Consider the following 19,314-nt stretch of genomic DNA (forward strand, 5'->3'; position numbering starts at 1 on the left):
TGGCCAATCCCAGAAGCACCTGGCTCCTGGCCAATCCCAGAAGCACCGGGCTCCTGGCCAATCTCCTCTCCGTCGGAAGGCACCGAAGGCCGCACCAGAGGGGAAGGTCCTGGAGAGGGAGGCCTGGCCATCTCCTCTCCTTCATGTTCAGAGCCTTCCTCCTCTGATGAGAGGGACCCACAGGACGGAGCCACAACACAACTGATGAAAATTGCAGCCATTTTCTCTTTTCTTTTAACATACTTTTTTCTGGTATTTAGAAATCGGGTGCGGGGTGGTGGTGTTTGGGATGAAAGCTTGAGCTCAGCGGAACACTCCGGAAGAAAGGCTTAAAATACAGAAGGATCTTGACAAACTTGAACAGTGGGTGCTATCTAACAAAATGAAATTCAATGGCAAAAAAGTAAGGTTCTACATTTAGGCAAGAAAACCAAATGCGCAGGTATAGTATAGGTTGCTCAACAGCAGTAACTGTGAGAGGGATCTCGGAGTCCTACTGGACAATCACTTAAATATGAGCCAGCGGTGTGCTGCAGCTGCCAAAAAAGCCAACACAGTGCTAGGCTGCATTAACAAGGGACAGAATCATGATCACGTGAAGTGTAATACCAATTTACAATGCCTTGGTAAGGCATCCGGTTCCGGTCACCACGATGTAAAAAAGATGTTGAGACTCTAGAAAGAGTACAGAGAAGAGCAACAAAGATGATTAGGGGACTGGAGGCTAAAACATATAAGGACCAGTTGCTGGAATTGGGTATGTCTAGTTTAATGAAGAGAAGGATGAGGGGGGACATGATAGCAATGCTCCAAAATCTCGGGTTCCAAAGAGGAGGAAGTCAAGCTATTCTTCAAAGCACCTGAAGACAGGACAAGAAACAATGGATGGAAATTAAAGAGAGAAGCAACCTAGAACTAAGGAGAAATGTCCTGACAGAACAATTAATCAGTGGAACAACCTGCTTCCAAAAGTTGTGAATGCTCCAACACTGGAAGTTTTAAAGAAGAGACTGGACAACCATTTGTCTGAAATGGTATAGGGCAGAGGTCCCCAACCTTTTCGGCACCAGGGACCGGTAACGAAGAAAGACTTTTCCCCAGACCAGAGAGGACGGCGTTTTGTTTGCTGCCTGCATCCTGCGGATGGGGCTTTCCTTGTTTGTGCGGACTGGTTGCTGGCATGCTGCGACCCAATACTGATCCACAGACCAGGTTGGGGACCCTTGGTATAGGATTTCCTGCCTAAGCAGGCGGTTGGACTAGGCCTCCAAGATCCCTTCCAACTCTATTATTCTTATCATCATTCTTTCTGTCTTACAATACTTTATCTAGGAACTAGAAACCAACTCATTTTTTAAATATTGTCCCATTCATAAATCATTCTAATAATGAAATGCATTCAGTATTGCCATTTCTTTGAGGCAAGAACTCCTAGAGAATATCTTGAACCTTATCTCACACTCTTAGCTGACTGATATGATAGTTGGACACAAAGAACATCAGTCCAATGAGTTGTATTAGTAGCATGATAACATGCCAGTAACATTCCAACTGGATGCTTTTACACAACAACTATGAACTTAGTATGTTGTTGTACTGGGAAAATCAGAAGATAAGTAAATTTTAAATAACATATAGTAAGACATAGTGGAAATTGCAATAACAAGATGCTGAATCTCAGATAGTTAGAAATTGCATTGTAGTTGCTTTCTAGTGGTTGACTTGAGCCAAGAATCGGGGTAAGAAAAAATGGCTCTCCAGCGGGAAAATACATGCTGCCCACAAGGGTTTTGGAACAACAGCAGGAACTTGATAGGAATTAGAAACTCCACAAATTTTCTACTTGCAATAAACTGGGACAGAGTCAGAAACAACTGTTTTGAGACCAAGGGAGTCCATCCAGGTTAAAAAAAATAAAATCAATCTGGTAGAATTATTGTAGTTGGGTAGAAAAATTGGAATTCCTGTATCTCTTAGTATGTTTTTCTGAAGACTAAATGCTGAACTCCTGTGCTCCACTTGCTAAATTCATTTGAAGCATACCTGTACCAAACAGGTTAGATAGTAGTTCCTCACCTCCAGTGGGCCTGCACATGAGCTTAAAATTGGCAAGATAAAATCAATTTCACAGGAAATTATACTGCTTAAAATAGTCCAACTGGAGGTTATCTCTGGAGAGATCACAAACACAGCTTTAGCTCTGCACAAGCAACATAACAGTTTGCAACAAGAACAGCTAACTCTGTGGTAGGAATATATGCTCCATGAGAAACCTGGAACACTATTAATTAGCCTTGCATTAACATACAAAGTTTCTTACCAATGTCAGATCCCTAATCCCACCAGTTGGAACTCTCCATGTCTCTTCAATTAAAGGGTCAATTTTTGGGATCCAGGAGGTGTCCTTTTCTGTTGCAGTATCTGCCCTTTAGTTCAGCTTGAAATCTATGTGGTCCCATCTTGCTGGTAAAGATAGTCCTCAACGTACCACAATTGAGCCCAAAATTTCTGTTGCTAAGCAAGACATTTGTTAAGTGAATTTTGCCCCATTTTACAACCTTTCTTGTCAGTTGTTAAGTGAATCACTGCAGTTAAGTTAGTAACATGGTTGTTAAGTGAACCTGGCTTTCCCATTGACTTTTCTTGTCAGGTCACAAAAGGTGATCGTATGACCTCAGGACACTGCAATCATCAAATATGAACCAGTTGCCAAACATCAAAATTTTGATCATATGATCATGGGGGGCTGCTACGATTGTAAATATGAAAAACAGTCATATGTCACTTTTTTCAGTGCTGTAACTGATTGCTAAATGAACTATTGTAAGTCGAGGACTATCTGTATTCTGTAAAGTTTTGAATATTTGGTTGTTTTCCCAGACTTTGGTATGTGATGGATAGAGCCCCTTGTTGGGTGTGTTCCTTACTTTTGTCTGTGTATTGTAATCCCATCTTGGTTTTGATCTCATAATTTTAATGTTATGTGGGAAACTGGTAGCAGAGCCAGACTAGACAACCAGCATCTAAACTATATCTCTGTCTGTGGGAAATTTTTCAGAAGGAACCTTCCCTAGTTTGGAGAATAAAAGGAGAGGAAGGGAGAAATTCTTTCAGTCTTGCCAGATTCTGTTAATGTAATATAGAGCTAACACTCCTGGGCTGGCTTCTGATCTGCTCTACCTGACAGAGCTAACATTATTTGTGAACTTCTGAGTCATTTTGGAGTTGGATGGTGTCTATACTGAATTAATTTATAAAAAAATAAAATTTATAAAAGAATAAAAACAGAGGAAGAAACTTACCTACCTACATGTGCAGAATTGCTGTATGGTAGTCCTATTTAGTGACAGAGTTGCAATTAGCAATTTGGTCATTAAACAAAACAGTTGCTAAGCGAAACTCTGACTATGCTTGTGATCTTAGTGCAGCTTTCTTTTGCTTTCATATCTGCAAAGGTAGCAAATGTGAGGATTGGTTGTAAAATTACTATTTCATCATCCTCTTTAACGTGAACAATTGTTAAATGACAGTCTCTGTAATAACACATATATATTTATCAGGTGATTTTAGCTGCTGAAAATAGTAAGAAGCTCAAAGCCATTAAATACATAGAAAAGGCAAGGATACAGATGTCTTCTTCAATGTTTAGTGTCTAGTTTCCTTTCCTCATACTAATCCCATTTGTCCATTTTGGCAGTTCAGTATTTTTTTTTAATGAAATTCTGACTTCTACAAACAGATCAAACTAAACAACACAATGTAGTATGTTAAGAACATGCTGCTTTTTATATGAAAGGACTTCTTTCCACATAAATGTGATTTTGGAGGGGAATGGGGCAAGAACACATTTGCTTGCTTTGTAAACCTACCCTTGCAATTGTTTCTATTTAAGTATTTCTTTATCCTACGCACTGTAGGAAAACCATATTAATCTTATGATGGCAAAAAATCAGAAATAACCTGGTAGCAGACTCCTGATTTTTTATCATCTACTCCATAATACTGAAAATGCCATTTTAGTATGTGGTTTCTACATGCAAATTCAAATGAACCAAAGCATCATGGCCATAGGTCAGCAAGCAGATTTGCTTTTTAATTTATTAAATAGAAAATTGAATTAGTCAAGATTTGACAACTAAGTACGATTAGATGTAGAAGCAGTCCGCAGGTTAACAACATCCAACTTAAGGATAACCCCTGCCTATTATTGGTGGCACACTGGTTAAAGTGCAATGTTTCAGGCAATCTCTGCCCACCTTGTTGGGGGTGATATGCAAATAATGCTCAAATTGTAAACTGTCCAGAGAGTGCTATATAGGGCAGTATATAAGCCTGAAGGCTATTGCTATAGATGGGATAATTTGAAGTTTCTTTTTAAGGCATTGTTCTTGGTTTTCAACTGGTAAAGAACAGACACCCTTCTCTCACCTCCAAAACTGTAGCTGTGGATACAAACCTAAGTAAAAAGCTATGAACATGCAGAATTCTGCCATTTATGCAGAATCTTATCTGCCAAACACTACATGAAGGACAAGAAATTATAATTTAGGTAATGTTGAAAGCCAGTGGGAACTGGACTACTCAACTAAATGAGCAAATCTGTTACTTTCAGTTTCTCATCTTCTTGCAGGAAACTCATCCCATCCAATTTCAGCATCAATTTCTGAACAGTTCACAAATAGAACTAACATTTGTATGCATGTCCAGTGTTTTCCTGATTTCAGAGTGTATTTTGAAGATACTTTTAATTAATACACACTTTTTAAAATCTGAAAACTATCATCAAACTCACAGAAATATAAATGCTGAAGTAAAACTATTTGGTTAAGAGGGAATTGGGAGAATTTAAACAAAAAGATGAATAAACCCGATTTCTCCATCTCTAGTCTTGACCCGAATTTTTGGGGGCAATCCATTCTGGAACACCTCTTCCCCACAAACAATTTTGCATCTCTTGGTTTGCAGCCAACTACTGGCCTTCTGGGTACAAGAACACACAGATGCTGGCATTGTGTTAAGTTGTAGGAATTTATTTTAAATAACCTACAGTTGATTAAAAGGGAATTCATGATAAAAATAGAAGATACTTGTCAAGGAGAGACTGCGGGAAACTTGCCTTTGCACCACACTAAACTAACAATGCTTCTAAAACTAATGGACTATAGCAAAAAAAGGTTCACATTAAAATTCTGCTTTATTTTTTTATTATTTTTTGTACACAATTACAAAAGAAAAAAAATAAAAGCCCTAAATCTTGATTTTTTTTATTTTTTTTTCCTGGACCAAAGCTCACTTCCCTCAAAATTTTATTGACCTGTGAAAGTTCTTTTTACACAATAAAATCTTTCAAGTAAAAGAGAGCAGAAAGGTTTTTTTTTTATTAAAAAAAAAGGGGGGGGGGAGAGAAAAAAATCTGCCATAGGAAAAAACAAAACAAAACCCACAAATGTGGATATTTCTCATATATATATCTATACATATATATATAATGTACTCAGAACAAAGTATGATGGGAATACATTTTGTCACAAATTTGTTTGTACTCATAATCTATTAACCCTCCCCAGCCCTTTCCCTCCTATCTTCTGCAAATCTACATGATCTTTAAGATCAAGAAGAAAAAAAAGTTTAAATATTTTAAAATAATTAAAAGTACTAAAAATTCACATTAACAAAAAAAGTAACACTCAAGTCAGGAAGGATCTTCCCATCATGCTTTGCTTTGAAGAGATGTTGCATTTTTAGTCTAGGTTTCATTACCATGATGGTGATAAGTAAAAATGAAAACAACAGGGTGTTTCCAGGACCATTGTGGCCAAAACCAGTGTGCTAAGGGCTTCAGTTGTGTTAAATTAATGAGGGGGATGGGGAGAAATTAAGGAGTCCATTTTCTATTAAAATATAGAAGTTATTGCAAAACCCTAACTGTAAAAACATATCAATATCTCATTGGATTCTGTATACAGTAGATAATGATTTCCAAGCTCTTCAGTGTAATGGCAAATTTGTCAGGTAGAACATTAACAAATTGTTCCATTCATTTGTCCTTACTGTACTCCAGAGATAAAACACAACCATACAGCTAGAATTTAGGTCTCTGAAACAGATTTAAATAAGTTGTCCATAGGACAACTGTCTTGGCTCCTCTACAATATTCCAGGCATATCTTTACTCAAAGATGTTGGGTATTTCATCAGACACTCACTTTCCCCTCTGACACCCCCCGCCCCCCAATATAAAGAACAAGTAAGGCTCACAGTTTATCAATCTCCCTAAAATCAGGCTACGCTCATTTTCTTCCATAAAATCCAGCCCATTAAAATCACATTAAAACTCGAAGTCTTCATCTGCCATGTCAATTGCCCAGGCAAATTTCTCTCGTTGAGTTTTATTATATATTTTCTCTATCGGTATTCCAAATTTCTTGCACCTTAAAATTGGGAGGGGGGAGAGAAAGAGAGAGGGTGAGAAATAGAGACAAAACAGAAGCAGTTGATGATAACAAAACTTAAGTATTGTACTCTCAACAAGTCAAAATTTCAGAGATACACTTTCTAAATCTATAATACATACATGGTGGAGTGACTTGATCATGTCTAGAACCAATTCTTAAAATCTTCTCTGAAATCTTAGGAAACACTGTAAAGTAGGCATTCATAGAGGGTAGGAGCAAAAGCTTCTAATTATGCTTGAAACTAATATTTAAGGTGTGTGTGTGTGTGTGTGTGTGTGTGTGTGTGTGTGTGTGTGCAAACATAGAAACATTGCATTTCTACAAATGATGTCTTCATCTCAGTCACTACAGTGACTTCACCTTGAAAGTAATCTGAATCAGCCAGTCCACATCTCTGATGAAACATATTCTACAGTTCTGAATCATGTGCATTTTGCAGACCACTACCATCCAAGGTTAAAGCATCAATGTATTGTTCCCCTGAAATTTATTATGTATTAGTTCAAATGCAGTCAAGAAACCAGGAGTCTGAGGAAAAAGGCTATCCAATTTAGAAAGCAAGTGTGACTAAATCCCTATCCTTATGTTCAATACAGCATTTTCCATTTTTTTAAAAAATTCATAATCATCACAGCAAGACCTCAGTGTGACTTCAACACCTGATACCTACATGGCCTGTGGTTTCCTGAATCTTCAGAACATGCAAGTCATTATTTGCAACCCATGCTTACTATCGTTCCTTACTCTTGATTTGATTTGAATAGAACCTGTATTTCCAGGTTTGGGCTTTTCTCCTTATGTTACATTACTGCCATTTTGGTCAGAGACCAAAACTATAAAACCCGCTTTTTGCAAAGAATTTGAAGCAGAAAGGGCTACATAATGGGTGATGATAAGTTAATAAGTGATATTATTTATAGGTAACTTATTTATAATTTTTGTTTTAAGGATATAAGCTGCTGAAAATGTTAGAAAAAGTGACAAACAGATGCATCAAATAATCTTCCATTGGTGTTTCGGCAATGTCATATTCATAAACTGGGAGCTTGGCTTTGTGCTGGAGCACACAGAAACTTTAATCCAGTTCTAAGTAAGTAAAGTAAGTGAACTATTATGAGTTTCATCTATTCTGTGACTAAAAAAGCCCCAAGGGCATCAACTGTTACTTTTTTTAAAATACCACAATATGAAGCATTTATTTTCTCCAGAGTAAGTAAATACACCTGTTTGATTCACCTTCTTTTTCTCCTGAAGTTATTTTGAATTTGAGAAGGCTTGTTCCCACAGTTAACAGCAGTACTAATGTCATTCCTTTGTGCAAGTAAGATATACTATTTTGTTTGATACACCATTTTTGACTAGATGTAGAGCACTTCTTTGAATATTTTGGCATAATAAAAACACCCCACCAACAAAAATCCTTTTTGCTTTAACATGCTGCTTTTGTCACTACAAGAAATTTCTACTTCCCAAAATCTTATTCTACTTCTACTGGATGTAGGTTTCATACAGATTGAACTGTATCTACTTCAGCCTTTTGAAATTGCTGCATGAATCAAGAAAAGCGAAATGTACCCAGCTTAACAGAACTGTCTTGGAAAGCCAAATATGAACAAAAGCCTAATTTACTTCAAAATATTATCCCCCTTTCTCAAACTAGAACTTACCAAGCAACAGAAATTCTAGGATCCAGATAATTTAGTTTGGAGGTACTCAAAGCTATTTGCTTGTTTTCCTCTCGGTCTGTTGCTTGAACTTCCAGCTTCATCAGCTGTTCCTCCACCCTTTGTACAGCCTTCTTCTTAGTTTCCACAGTCCTGTAAAAGGTGAAAAAAAATAAAGAAAACATTAGGTAACTTTCTGAAATATATTTCTCCAAGAGGAATTAGGTATCCAGCAGGAAAAAAAATCCCTTAAGTGGACTGCTAAGCACATGTTAAGTTTACTCTTGTGCAGAACTGAGAAGGGATTATCGTCATTTCCCTGTACTAGAAGTGTAAAATGCTTAACAATGCTTATTTCCCATGGTCTCCGAATCAGAGTTTATGATAGGTCAGAACTACGTCCCTTATATAGATACGATGGACAGATAAGATGACTTATCTAAAGTGGCCCAGAAAGACCTTGGTTGGGAAGGAAATTGAATCAGAGGCCTTCTGGGCTTCATTCCAACAAATGTCTGTTCATGTTAAAATTCCAGCTTTTGCAGGATGCTTAAATGCAGAGACTAGGAAGACCATGGCTATTTTGCTTTACTTTGTTCTTTTGTATAGATTTTTTTTTAACCGAGAATATATATACCTGAACTTACATATAATAGCTAAAGAAAGGAATAATGAATTATCTTGCTATAGACAGAATGCTGCTCATAACCTGATTAGCCAATTCTGATGTATGTTTCTGAACAGTACAGATACGAGGGAATTCTGCCCAGGGAGAGAGCAAATATATATATTATTGACTTCTTGGAGTCATGAGAAATCTATATACTACTAAAAACTGATGTCTATAACCTTCAGTTGGGTGAAATAGTGCGTCATAGGGCAACAGGTTTTGAACTAAGGGACCTCAAATGGGCTAACCCGCAGTTCTGTGTCCAAAATCCAGGAGACATGACTCGTGGGATTGAAATTTGGCCACTTCAGTGCTGCTGCACTACCATGTTGCTATCTGAAGAGTTAATAGACTGGTCCTGCCCTAGCCCTCCATAGCCTGGGTAGACTGATCCTGCCATCAGCTGCCAGAGGATGATCAGCAGTGGTCAGGCTGATAGGAAGTTAGAAGTTGCTCCCACTCCCACTGATTTTTTACCCACCCATGGTCATTTTATTTCTCTGTTTAGGTAAGGAAATATCTCTGAAACAATGACCCAACAAGTCAGACGTCTACTACATCCTATAGTTGAAGCATCTTTCCAGACATATCTGGGCATCTTTCTACTTGGTATAAGAAGGCCAAAATCTTCCTGGCTCAAATGTGCAGGACAGTTGCTAGTGATATCTTTTCATGTCTTGTGACTCTTGTGTATCCAGGTATTTATTTAAACAGTCCTATGTGGGTGTTCACTGCCCTTGCAATCAGAACCATATAAGGGAAGAAGAAAGCCTATTCTCTAGCAGGTTAACACTGTCACATCCCATTGCTTAACAATATTGCTCTTTACACATATGAAAACAAAGCTGCCTTTAATAGGCACTTCACATGACTAGGGGGCCAGATAAAAGGGATAAAACTCTGTAGCATTTCTCAACTAAAGTCATGTCTTTTAAATTTCCTATACTACTCAAGAATCAAAAATGCAAGATTGCATCTTCTTCTGCAGATGGCCATCCCAACATGTTTTAGATTATGCTGATATATATGTTTACTTACTTATATATGATTTGGAATGCAGGGAACCTACTGGTATAGTATACCACTCCTATCTATCTTACCTGTTCATTCAATCAGTCACCCAATCAATATGATGTATCAATCACAAAGGCAATTCTAATCTTTCCATTTCAAAAATTTCCTTTCCACGCCTGCAACAGCACTAGGGATTTGATACAGGAAGCAGTCCCAATCCCTTCTTTATGTTAAAGCACAAAATGATAAATACTGGTAGTCCGTGACTTATGTCTACAACTGGGACTGGAATCTCAGTTGTTGAGTGAAGTAGTGGTTAAGTGAGATGAAACATGACAGCTTTTGCTCAATGATCACAATCCCGGCTCTTCCAGTTGCAGTCGTTAAAGTAATCACATAGATCGTTAAGCAAAATGCTGGCCGTTCGCCCCACACAGGAGGCACGCTCACTGTGGGTTTTTACAGGCAGTCCCCATTCTTGTGATCATTGGAAGCTCCAAATCCCATGATTTGGAGAAAGATTCTTCCAAATTATTGTGATAACAATCATGTTACTAGCTTTCCTAGCCTAGAAAATCCTTCTAGTCTTCAGTGCAGTGATGTTTGTAAAAAGAGGGTTAGAATGCTAACAAAGGCCATTCTTCTAAAGCAGGGGTGTCAAACTCAATTTCATTGAGGGCCGCATCAGCATTGTGGTTGCCCTCAGGGGGCCGGGAGGGTGTGGCCAGAGTGGATGCGGCCTACTGGGTGGGCGTGGATGGAATGGGTGTGGCCTACTGGGTGGGCATGGCCAGCTCTACATCGTTCGCGTCAAGGGTGCCTGGTCAGGTGTGGGACAGATCTGAGGGTCTCTGGCAGAAGGGGCTGGGACCAAGGCATGGTCCATTTCTTCGTTCCTCACAAAGGGTGACACCTCCCCAGCATGCACCCAGGGGGCGGGGCCGACACGGCAGGGGCTGGTTCCTCGCTGTTTCTAGACGGCCTTGTGGAACTAAGACTAAATGCATTTCAGCATAGATGGCCACCACAAAATTGTACATTGGCTCCCGGCCGGCCTGGATAGGGCCAAGGCAGCAGGGGCCGTTCTCTCACTGTTTCCAGGATGGCTTCGCGGGCCACATGAAACCACTTCGCAGGCCGCATCTGGCCCCCGGGCCTTGTGTTTGACATGTCTGTTCTAAAGGCTAGAAATCTTTCTACTCTTCAGAAGGATGATGTTCACTAGCTTTCCAATGCTCTTTTGTGTGCGGAAAAGAACGCCTCTGCAGATTTTTCAAGTTTCAAGACAATCTATGCACAAATTCAATATATGTGTCTATATAGAGGACATAAGAAATCTTAGGAAATGGAAGGACTGAACAGTGTTTCATATGTTAGAAGGCAACGATAGCAACATAGATGTGTTTAGAAAACCAATTAAGAGCTTTTTAGGAGTAGGAGGAAACTATAAGATAAAAGCAAAACATGAAAGTTAACTACAGATTTCTACTTTATGGTACCTTGCCTAGGAAACCTTTTACATATACAGTGCTGGTAACTGATGTAACAGAGCAAAGCAACCTGTATGTATTTATTCAGAAGGAAGACTTATTATCCTTGGTTCAAATCAGCAGGCACAAAAATTGCTGGCCAAGATCTGAAACAGCACATTCAAAAGCAGAATAAATATTCAAATTTTAAAAGACATTTTAAAAGATGGGGCCAACATGATATAAGGAAATGCTTGCAAATGTGGCTAACTCAGAGCAGTCAGACTTACTTTTTAGACTTCTCATCCCTTCGGATCTTGGCATCGGCTTTGGCGCTTTTTAGTTCTCTCTTGGCATCGGCCAACTGTTCCTTCTTGGCATCAATCTAGATCATGCAAAGAGATAAATCATAGTATAGATATGGGAAGAATTGCTATTGAAAAGCTGAAACATTCGGACAACTATTTTTTTTAAAGACGCTGTACTTTAAGCTTTCATAACACAATATCTAGAAGGAAATAAAACTCTCAAGAATACGTTTTCTATCTCATGAATAGTAAAGTCCAATATTTATTTACTTTTAAATTTTAAAAATATATTTGTAGAAGAGCAGAATTAATAGCTGCTTACAGTACCCTAAAGTGGATCAGCTATGGTTTTTCACAGGCAGAAACGGTAATGGTTTTGTTTGCAATGTATCTAGATTTTATAATAGTGAGAAGTGGGGCCAAGATTGCAATAGGCTTATATAGGTCCACTACAGGAGAAAACATGGATAGCAAGATTTTAAGTCTGTGATGCTCGTTAAACTAGATAATTGTTTTAATAGTTAAGGTGCCAGGCTAGAAACCAGGAGATTGTTAAGTTTCTAGTCTTGCCTTAGGCATGAAAGGAGGCTGGGTGACTTTGGGCTGCTCTCTCTCTTAGCCCACAATGTCAGGCTCTGGCAACAAGTTGATCGATCAATTTCTATCAAACAATGAATCAACATTCAGTTGATCTAAAAAAAGCAGACATTGCACTTGCTAAAATATTTAAGAAAAAAAAAAGAATATTATCATCAGCTACCAAGGTGTCCCAGTATACATTAAAACAGTTAAAATAGCAATTAAAATGGTCAGGTAAACAATAAAATTAATAATTAAAACGATTAAACCTCATACAAAAATATGTGTTTTAAATGGCTCTTTTAAAAAGCTAATGAGGATATTAAGTCCCTTAACTTTCCTGCAGTGCATTCCAAAGAGCTGAAGCAGCAACTCCCCCCGCCCCCCCCCAAAGACTAGTCTCAGGTCACTGCTAGACAAGCTCACAACTGTAAGTGAATATCTTCAAATGATATCAATAAACATGGAGGCATCCTCTCAGATAGCCTGGATCTAAGCTATTTCTGGCATTAAAGGTAATGACCAGCAGTCTACATTTTAACCAGAAACAAACTGACAGTGCAGCACTTTATTATCAGTTCAGGCATCAGTATAACAGTCTCTTTGCATTCTTCCCAAGATAACCTGACTACTAAGTTCTGCACCAAACACAAGGGTAACCCACACGGAATACATTATTTAAGATAAGTTGGACTACCAGCACTTCCACCACAGTTTTAAAGTCATCATCCCCCAGTCAAGAATATAGTTGATGTATCAACTAAATCTGCTAAAAGGTACCAGTGGCCATTGCCTTAATCTGGGAAACTAGATATGAATCCAGAGGCACCATGAACTGTCCTCCTTCCAGGCAGACCAAGCAAATTTATCACCTCCCTGGAATTATGGCCCCTAACAATGAGCATCTCCCTCTGGTCTTAATCAGACAAGAGAACAGAACAAAGTTCTACAGATTCAACCTTGAAAAAAAAAAGGCAGGTTTCTAAATAGCAATAGCACTTAGGCTTATGTACTGCTTCACAGTGGGGTTTACAGCACTCTCTAAGCAGTTCACAGAGTCAGAATATTTCCTCCAGCAATCTGGGTCCTCATTTTTACTGACTTCAGAAGGATGAAAGGCTGAGTCAACCTTGAGCCTGTCAGGATCGAAGGAATCAAACTCCTGGCAATGTGGACAGAGTTAGCCTGCAATACTGAATTCTAATCACTGCACCGCTATGGTTTAAATACTAAATTTAAGGCACTTATATACTTTTTAGAATTAAAAGACTTTGGAGGCCATCAAAATCTAATATTATCATACAGGATAAATAATTCTGATTGTAGCGACTCTGAAAGATGGCTTTTTAGTTTCTGCTTAAATAATTATAGTAGAAAAGAACTAATCCTCCAGAGAAGCACCAATACACTATCAAACAGCTGTTACCATTTCCTCCCCACTTCAAAATGACAATTTTCTTAAAATGTCAACTTATTAGTTCCAGTTTCGCCCCCTGGAGCTACAGAGCAAAAACTGCTCCATATGTTACATGATAACTGAGTACCTCAAACTGCTCCTGAGGGTGGTGATTTTTTTTGTTAAGTGGCATATAATGATTTCACAAGGGCGTGGTCAATAAATTAGTGAAAACTGTAACATTTATAATTATATATAATAATTGCACACGTGCACGCACACACACACATATGTAAATAATTAACTGCTCTTCCCTGACCCAGAATACCTCTTACATCTAAAACGACAAGGTCCTGAGAACTAAATGCATTTTCTTTATATTGTTATTGCTATCACAAATTCACTCACTGCTCAATGAATGTCTCATGCTGGTTCCACACAGGTTGGTAGATTTCTTTTTTTAATTTCCCAGTCTAGGGCTGAAAGAGAGTAACTAGCCCAAAGTCATCAGGGCTGGCTTCCAGGCTTGAAAGAGGACTGAGTCTTCCTGCTTCTAATTCAGCACCTTAACCACTACACATATTATTTATGTAAATCTAATTTATTTTGCTTTTACTAGATATCGCTTATTACTGTTTTTCAGAGTTAAAAGTTACAGACACAGAGAAACACAGATCTTAAGATGGCTTAATATGATGAGATTGCACAGAAAGAAGGTATTTCTGTAATAAAACCAAATAGAATACATGGGAAGTCTGTAAAAAAAAAAAGCCCCAAACATTTGTGTAGCACTTTGAGAAGTACGACAAGAAAGAGAGTTAACAGAAATTAATTAATCTCAGTATATCTTTTAACTAAAAATGTAGCACTCAAATTACCTTGGTCTGTAAATTCATCATGGATTTTTCAAAGGTTTTTGGAGGTGCCCTCTGGTGGTTGCAAAGAATAGCAACAGCTCTGTTGGCACGGTTGTAAGACAGGATCTTTGCTGCGATGTTATCATCCGCTGGAAGAGTTCAAAAGAAACACATTTCTTTCCACATAGCAAGATTAACATTTATGAAAAGCTAACTTCCAACAACTGAAAAAGAATGTCAGAGAGTCTTGAGCACATATAGCAGTTGAGTCCCTAAATTATGAAGGCCAGAGGTTACTTTATGCAGTCTATATCTTTAGTAACTACTCTTAAAGTGAAGTGTGTATTGCAATTAATAATAATAAAGTTGGAAGGGACCTTGGAGGTCATCTAGTCCAACCCCCTGCTCAGCAGGAAACCCTATACCATTTCAGACAAATTGCTGTCCAATCTCTTCTTAAAAACTTCCAGTGTTGGAGCATTCACAGCTTCTGGAGGCAGGTTGTTCCACTGATTAATTGTTCTGTCAGGAAATTTCTCCTTAGTTCTAGGTTGCTTCTCTCTTTGGTTAGTTTCCATCCATAGCTTCTTGTCCTGCCTTCAGGCGCTTTGGACTCCCTCCTTTGTGGCAACCCCTGAGATATTGGAACACTGCTATCATGTCCCCCCTCGTCCTTCTCTTCATTAAACTAGACATACCCAATTCCAGCAACCGTTCCTTATATGTTTTAGCCTCCAGAGCTCTAATCATCTTTGTTGCTCTTCTCTGTACTCTTTCTAGAGTCTCAACATCTTTTTTACATTGTGGTGACCAAAACTGGATGCAGTATTCCAAGTGTGCTCTTACCAAGGCATTGTAAAGTGGTATTAACACTTCACGTGGTCTTGACTCTATCCCTCTGCAGCCTAGACTGTGTTGGCTTTTTTGGCAGCTGCAGCACACTGCTGGCTCATATTTAAGTGATTGTCCACTAGGACTCCAAGATCCCTGTCACAGTTACTACTACTGAGCAAGGTACCACCTATACTATACCTGTACATTTGGTTTTTCTTGCCTAAATGTAGTTTTCTGAAATCAGAACTGTTTCAATTCTGATTAACATAGAAAAGATGAGACAGGCTGTTTCAAAGGTACTTACAGGTTGTGAGTTCCTTCAGTTGTTGCTGTAGCGTAATAGAGGCGTTATATGTTCGGAATACCTTAGCTGTCAGCCCTTCCATTAGATCTTGAAGATGCTTATTTAAAATGCTGGTCTAAAAGATGGAGGGGAAAAGAGGAAAAATTATATACCAATTCAACAAATGGTAAAGAATATAAATAAATTTAACTGGGAAGTGCAAATCATAGAAACAGTAACTGTACCCCAATCAAGAGGAGCTATAAAGTTGAGACATTTTGTACAATGGCCTGTACAATGATCCAAATATTTTCATTAATTTATTCTTATTCAACCTGGCCCTAAAACCAATTCAAATAATGAGAATTGCAGACCTAAAAGTACTCTACTTTTGCTTCCTTTTTACTCAGTTGGATAATTGCTGATGTCTGTATGATATTAACATGATGGCTATTAAAAGGATGGTAGACATAAATGAAATACACGACAGCCATAGCAATATTTCTTTATTTTTTAAAGGAAGAGTAAACAAACAAAAGTTCTCTATACTTCTGCATCTTCTATTTTAGTATTTAAATGCATTATAAAACAATTCAAAGGGTATAAATGCTATATTTTTTCATTATTTGAAAGATCTTTAAAGGAGTTAATTAAAACAGTAATTTTTCTTGAGTAAAACAAATCCCAAATTAAATAACAATGCAAGTATTGAATAAACAGTATCCACACATTCTCATTCCATTTCTAAAGGCTGTATAACATTTTTAACAAAACTTAATTCTTTGCAAAAAAAAATATTGAAAATGCAAATCTCTAGAAAGCTAAAAATAGAAACAACTGATGAAAATACAAGTCTTACTCTCTCCCCAATATTCCAATATACAGTAGTGGCCAAAATTGTGGAAACCTTTTGGGAAAAGTGTACAGTAGAAATGCCACCTTTGGTTAAGTTTCCACCAATTTTTCTTCTAATTTCTTTATAACTGTAACCGTGTTCACTTAATAATATTATTTTACATCACTTTCTGGGCAACCAGTCAACTCTTTGTACCATTACTTTAATTTTATTATGTTTCACAAGCTCACTAAATGAAAGAACACAAAAAACCCCAACCAACTTGATAGCGATCACATAACACACTGACAAATGTCCTCCTCTCAGCTTCGATACATGACATCAATAACTGAATCCTACTGTGGTCTGATTGGCTCATTGCCAAAACAAGATGACACTTGATTGGCTCTCTAAACACTCACGCTCATTGGCTACAATCAGGTGAAGGAAAGCTACCTGAAATGAACCTAAGCAAGTTGTGCTTCCTTTTTCTGGTTATTTGGCTATAACTTTTCATAGAATACAGTACAGAAAATTGAACAAACTTTGTTGCATTACATTCTTGATTAAATTATCTTTCCATTGATATATAATTTTATGGTATTACTCCCCCCCCCCCAAAAAGTGGTGTTTTTAGCCAACAAACCTCAAAAATATACTTTTCCCAAAAGGTTTCCATAATTTTGGCTACTACTGTATGTATACACATGAAAGTATGTATACACACACATATATAAACAGCATAGCTTGATTACCAATATAATTATTCAAAATATTTGTGCTAAAGGAGGTACTCTTAACACAATAAATGGTGTCTACATTTGATTTTTTACACACACATAGACACAGCGTGCACAATTACTAGGTGAGTATTTTGACCATATCATCTTTTTTATACATATTTTCCACCTCCAAGCTGTATAAACTTGAATGCTTAGTGGATATAAGCGTATCAGGTGATGTGTATTTGTATAATGAGGGAGGGAGTGATTTGTATAATGAGGGAGGGTGTCGCTTAAAAAGATCAACACCCTATATCAAGGTGTGCGTAATTATTAGGCAGCTTCTTCTCCTCAGGCAAAATGGGCCTAAAGAGATTTAACTGATTCTGAAAAGTCAAAAATCGTAAAAAGTCTTTCAGAGGGATGCAACACTCTTAAAATTGCTAAGATATTGGGGTGTGATCACAGAATCATCAAACACTTTGTTGCAAATAGTCAACAGGGTTGCAAGAAACGTGTTGAGAAAAAAAAGACACACATTAATTGCCAAGGATTTGAGAAGAATGAAACATGAAGCTACCAGGAACTCATTATCCTCCAGTGCTGTCATATTCCAGAACTGCAACCTACCTGGAGTGCCCAGAAGTACAAGGTGTTCACTGCTTACAGACATGGCCAAGGTAAAGAAGGCTGAAACTCGACCATCACTGAACAAGACACATAAGTTGAAACGGCAAGAAGGGGCCAAAAAATATCTGAAGACAGATTTTTCAAAAGTTTTATGGACTGATGAGATGAGAGTGATTCTTGATGGACCAGATGGATGGGCCTGTGGCTGGATCAGTAACGGGCACAGAGCTCCACTTCGACTCAGATGCCAGCAAGTTGGAGATGGGGTACTGGTACGGGCTGGTATTATTATAGATGAGCTAGTTGGACCTTTTTGGATTGAAGATGGACTCAAAATCAACTTCCAAACCTACTACCAGTTTTTAGAAGACACTTTCTTCAAGCAGTGGTATAGGAAAACGTCTGCATCTTTTAAGAAGACCATGATTTTTATGCAGGACAATGCTCCATCGCATGCATCGAAGTACTCCACTGCATGGCTAGCCAGTAAAGGCCTTAAAGATGAAAGAATAATGACATGGTCCCCTTCCTCACCTGACCTAAACCCTATTGAGAACTTGTGGGCCATTCTTAAATGGGAGATTTACGGTGAAGGAAAACAGTACACCTCTCTGCACAAAATGTTGTCAACAGATCAAGAAACTGACAGACTCCATGAATGGAAGGCTTATGACTGTTATTGAAAAGAAGGGTGGCTATATTGGCCACTGATATTTTTTTTTTGAAATGTCAAAAATGTTTATTTGTTCATTTTGAGTTGTTTATTATTCTCAATTTAACAGATACAAATAAAAGAGTGAGATGGGCAAATTTTCATTTTTCATTTAGTTGCATAATTCTGCACACATAGATATTCTCCTAAGAAAGCCAAAACCTCACTTTTACTTTCTTAAATATTTATTTCATTTTGGATTGACTGAGAGCACTGTAGTTGTTCAATAAGAAAACTAATCCTCTAAAATACAATTTGCCTAATAAGTGTGCACACAGTGTATATAGTGCTTTTTTCACATGCTATTTTTTTCTGCCAGTGCAAATTACCTCTATAGTCCTTTGTGATCTCTGAGCTTAGTTGTTTTCTTGCACACATTTCATTATCAAACTAGGTAACATCATCAGTGTTAGTGTTGATGTTACCTAGTTTGGAAAGGAAATATCTGTATGAAAATATCAAACTCAGAAAACACCAAGGAACCCACAGTTCAACCTGTGAGTTACAAATATTCTCTTCTAAATTACCTGTACTTTAGAATATCATAGATCCAATGACAGATGTGCTTTCATTTGCCAGATTTGTAAAATCAAAATTTGGCTGCTACCAATATGCTGCTAATGTATTCTAGGACAGCTCTGTATCCTTTACTAAATGAAAAATTACATCTTTTAAAAGCTTTTTTAAATTCTACCTTTATTATTTTTTATAAATAATTCAAAGTGAACATATTACTCCTTCCTCCTCTTATTTTCCCCACACCAACAACCCTGTGAATTGAATTGAGCTGAAAGAGAGTGACTGGCCTAAAGTCACCAGCCGGCTTTCATGCCTAAGGCGAGACTAAAACTCGTAGTCTCCTAGTTTCTAGCACGGTGCCTTAAACA

At 37.8% G+C, this 19,314-nt stretch overlaps 1 protein-coding gene across 1 annotated transcript in view; it reads right to left on the reverse strand.

The window, feature by feature from the left end:
- Window positions 1–5,019: 5,019 nt before the first annotated feature.
- TOP1 (DNA topoisomerase I) overlaps window positions 5,020–19,314 on the reverse strand; it is a 70,236-nt gene continuing 55,941 nt past the window's right edge. The window contains exons 18-22 of the mRNA XM_015815749.1: window positions 15,550–15,664; window positions 14,433–14,560; window positions 11,562–11,656; window positions 8,122–8,271; window positions 5,020–6,430 (exon numbers count right to left, since the gene is read on the reverse strand). Coding sequence (XP_015671235.1) covers window positions 6,328–6,430; window positions 8,122–8,271; window positions 11,562–11,656; window positions 14,433–14,560; window positions 15,550–15,664 — 591 coding nt within the window. The 3' untranslated portion in view covers window positions 5,020–6,327. The remainder of the gene's footprint in view (window positions 6,431–8,121; window positions 8,272–11,561; window positions 11,657–14,432; window positions 14,561–15,549; window positions 15,665–19,314) is intronic.

Source organism: Protobothrops mucrosquamatus, unplaced genomic scaffold (assembly GCF_001527695.2).
Source record: "Protobothrops mucrosquamatus isolate PMUCROS unplaced genomic scaffold, P.Mucros_1.0 scaffold373, whole genome shotgun sequence".
In the NCBI taxonomy this organism is placed as follows: domain Eukaryota; kingdom Metazoa; phylum Chordata; class Lepidosauria; order Squamata; family Viperidae; genus Protobothrops; species Protobothrops mucrosquamatus.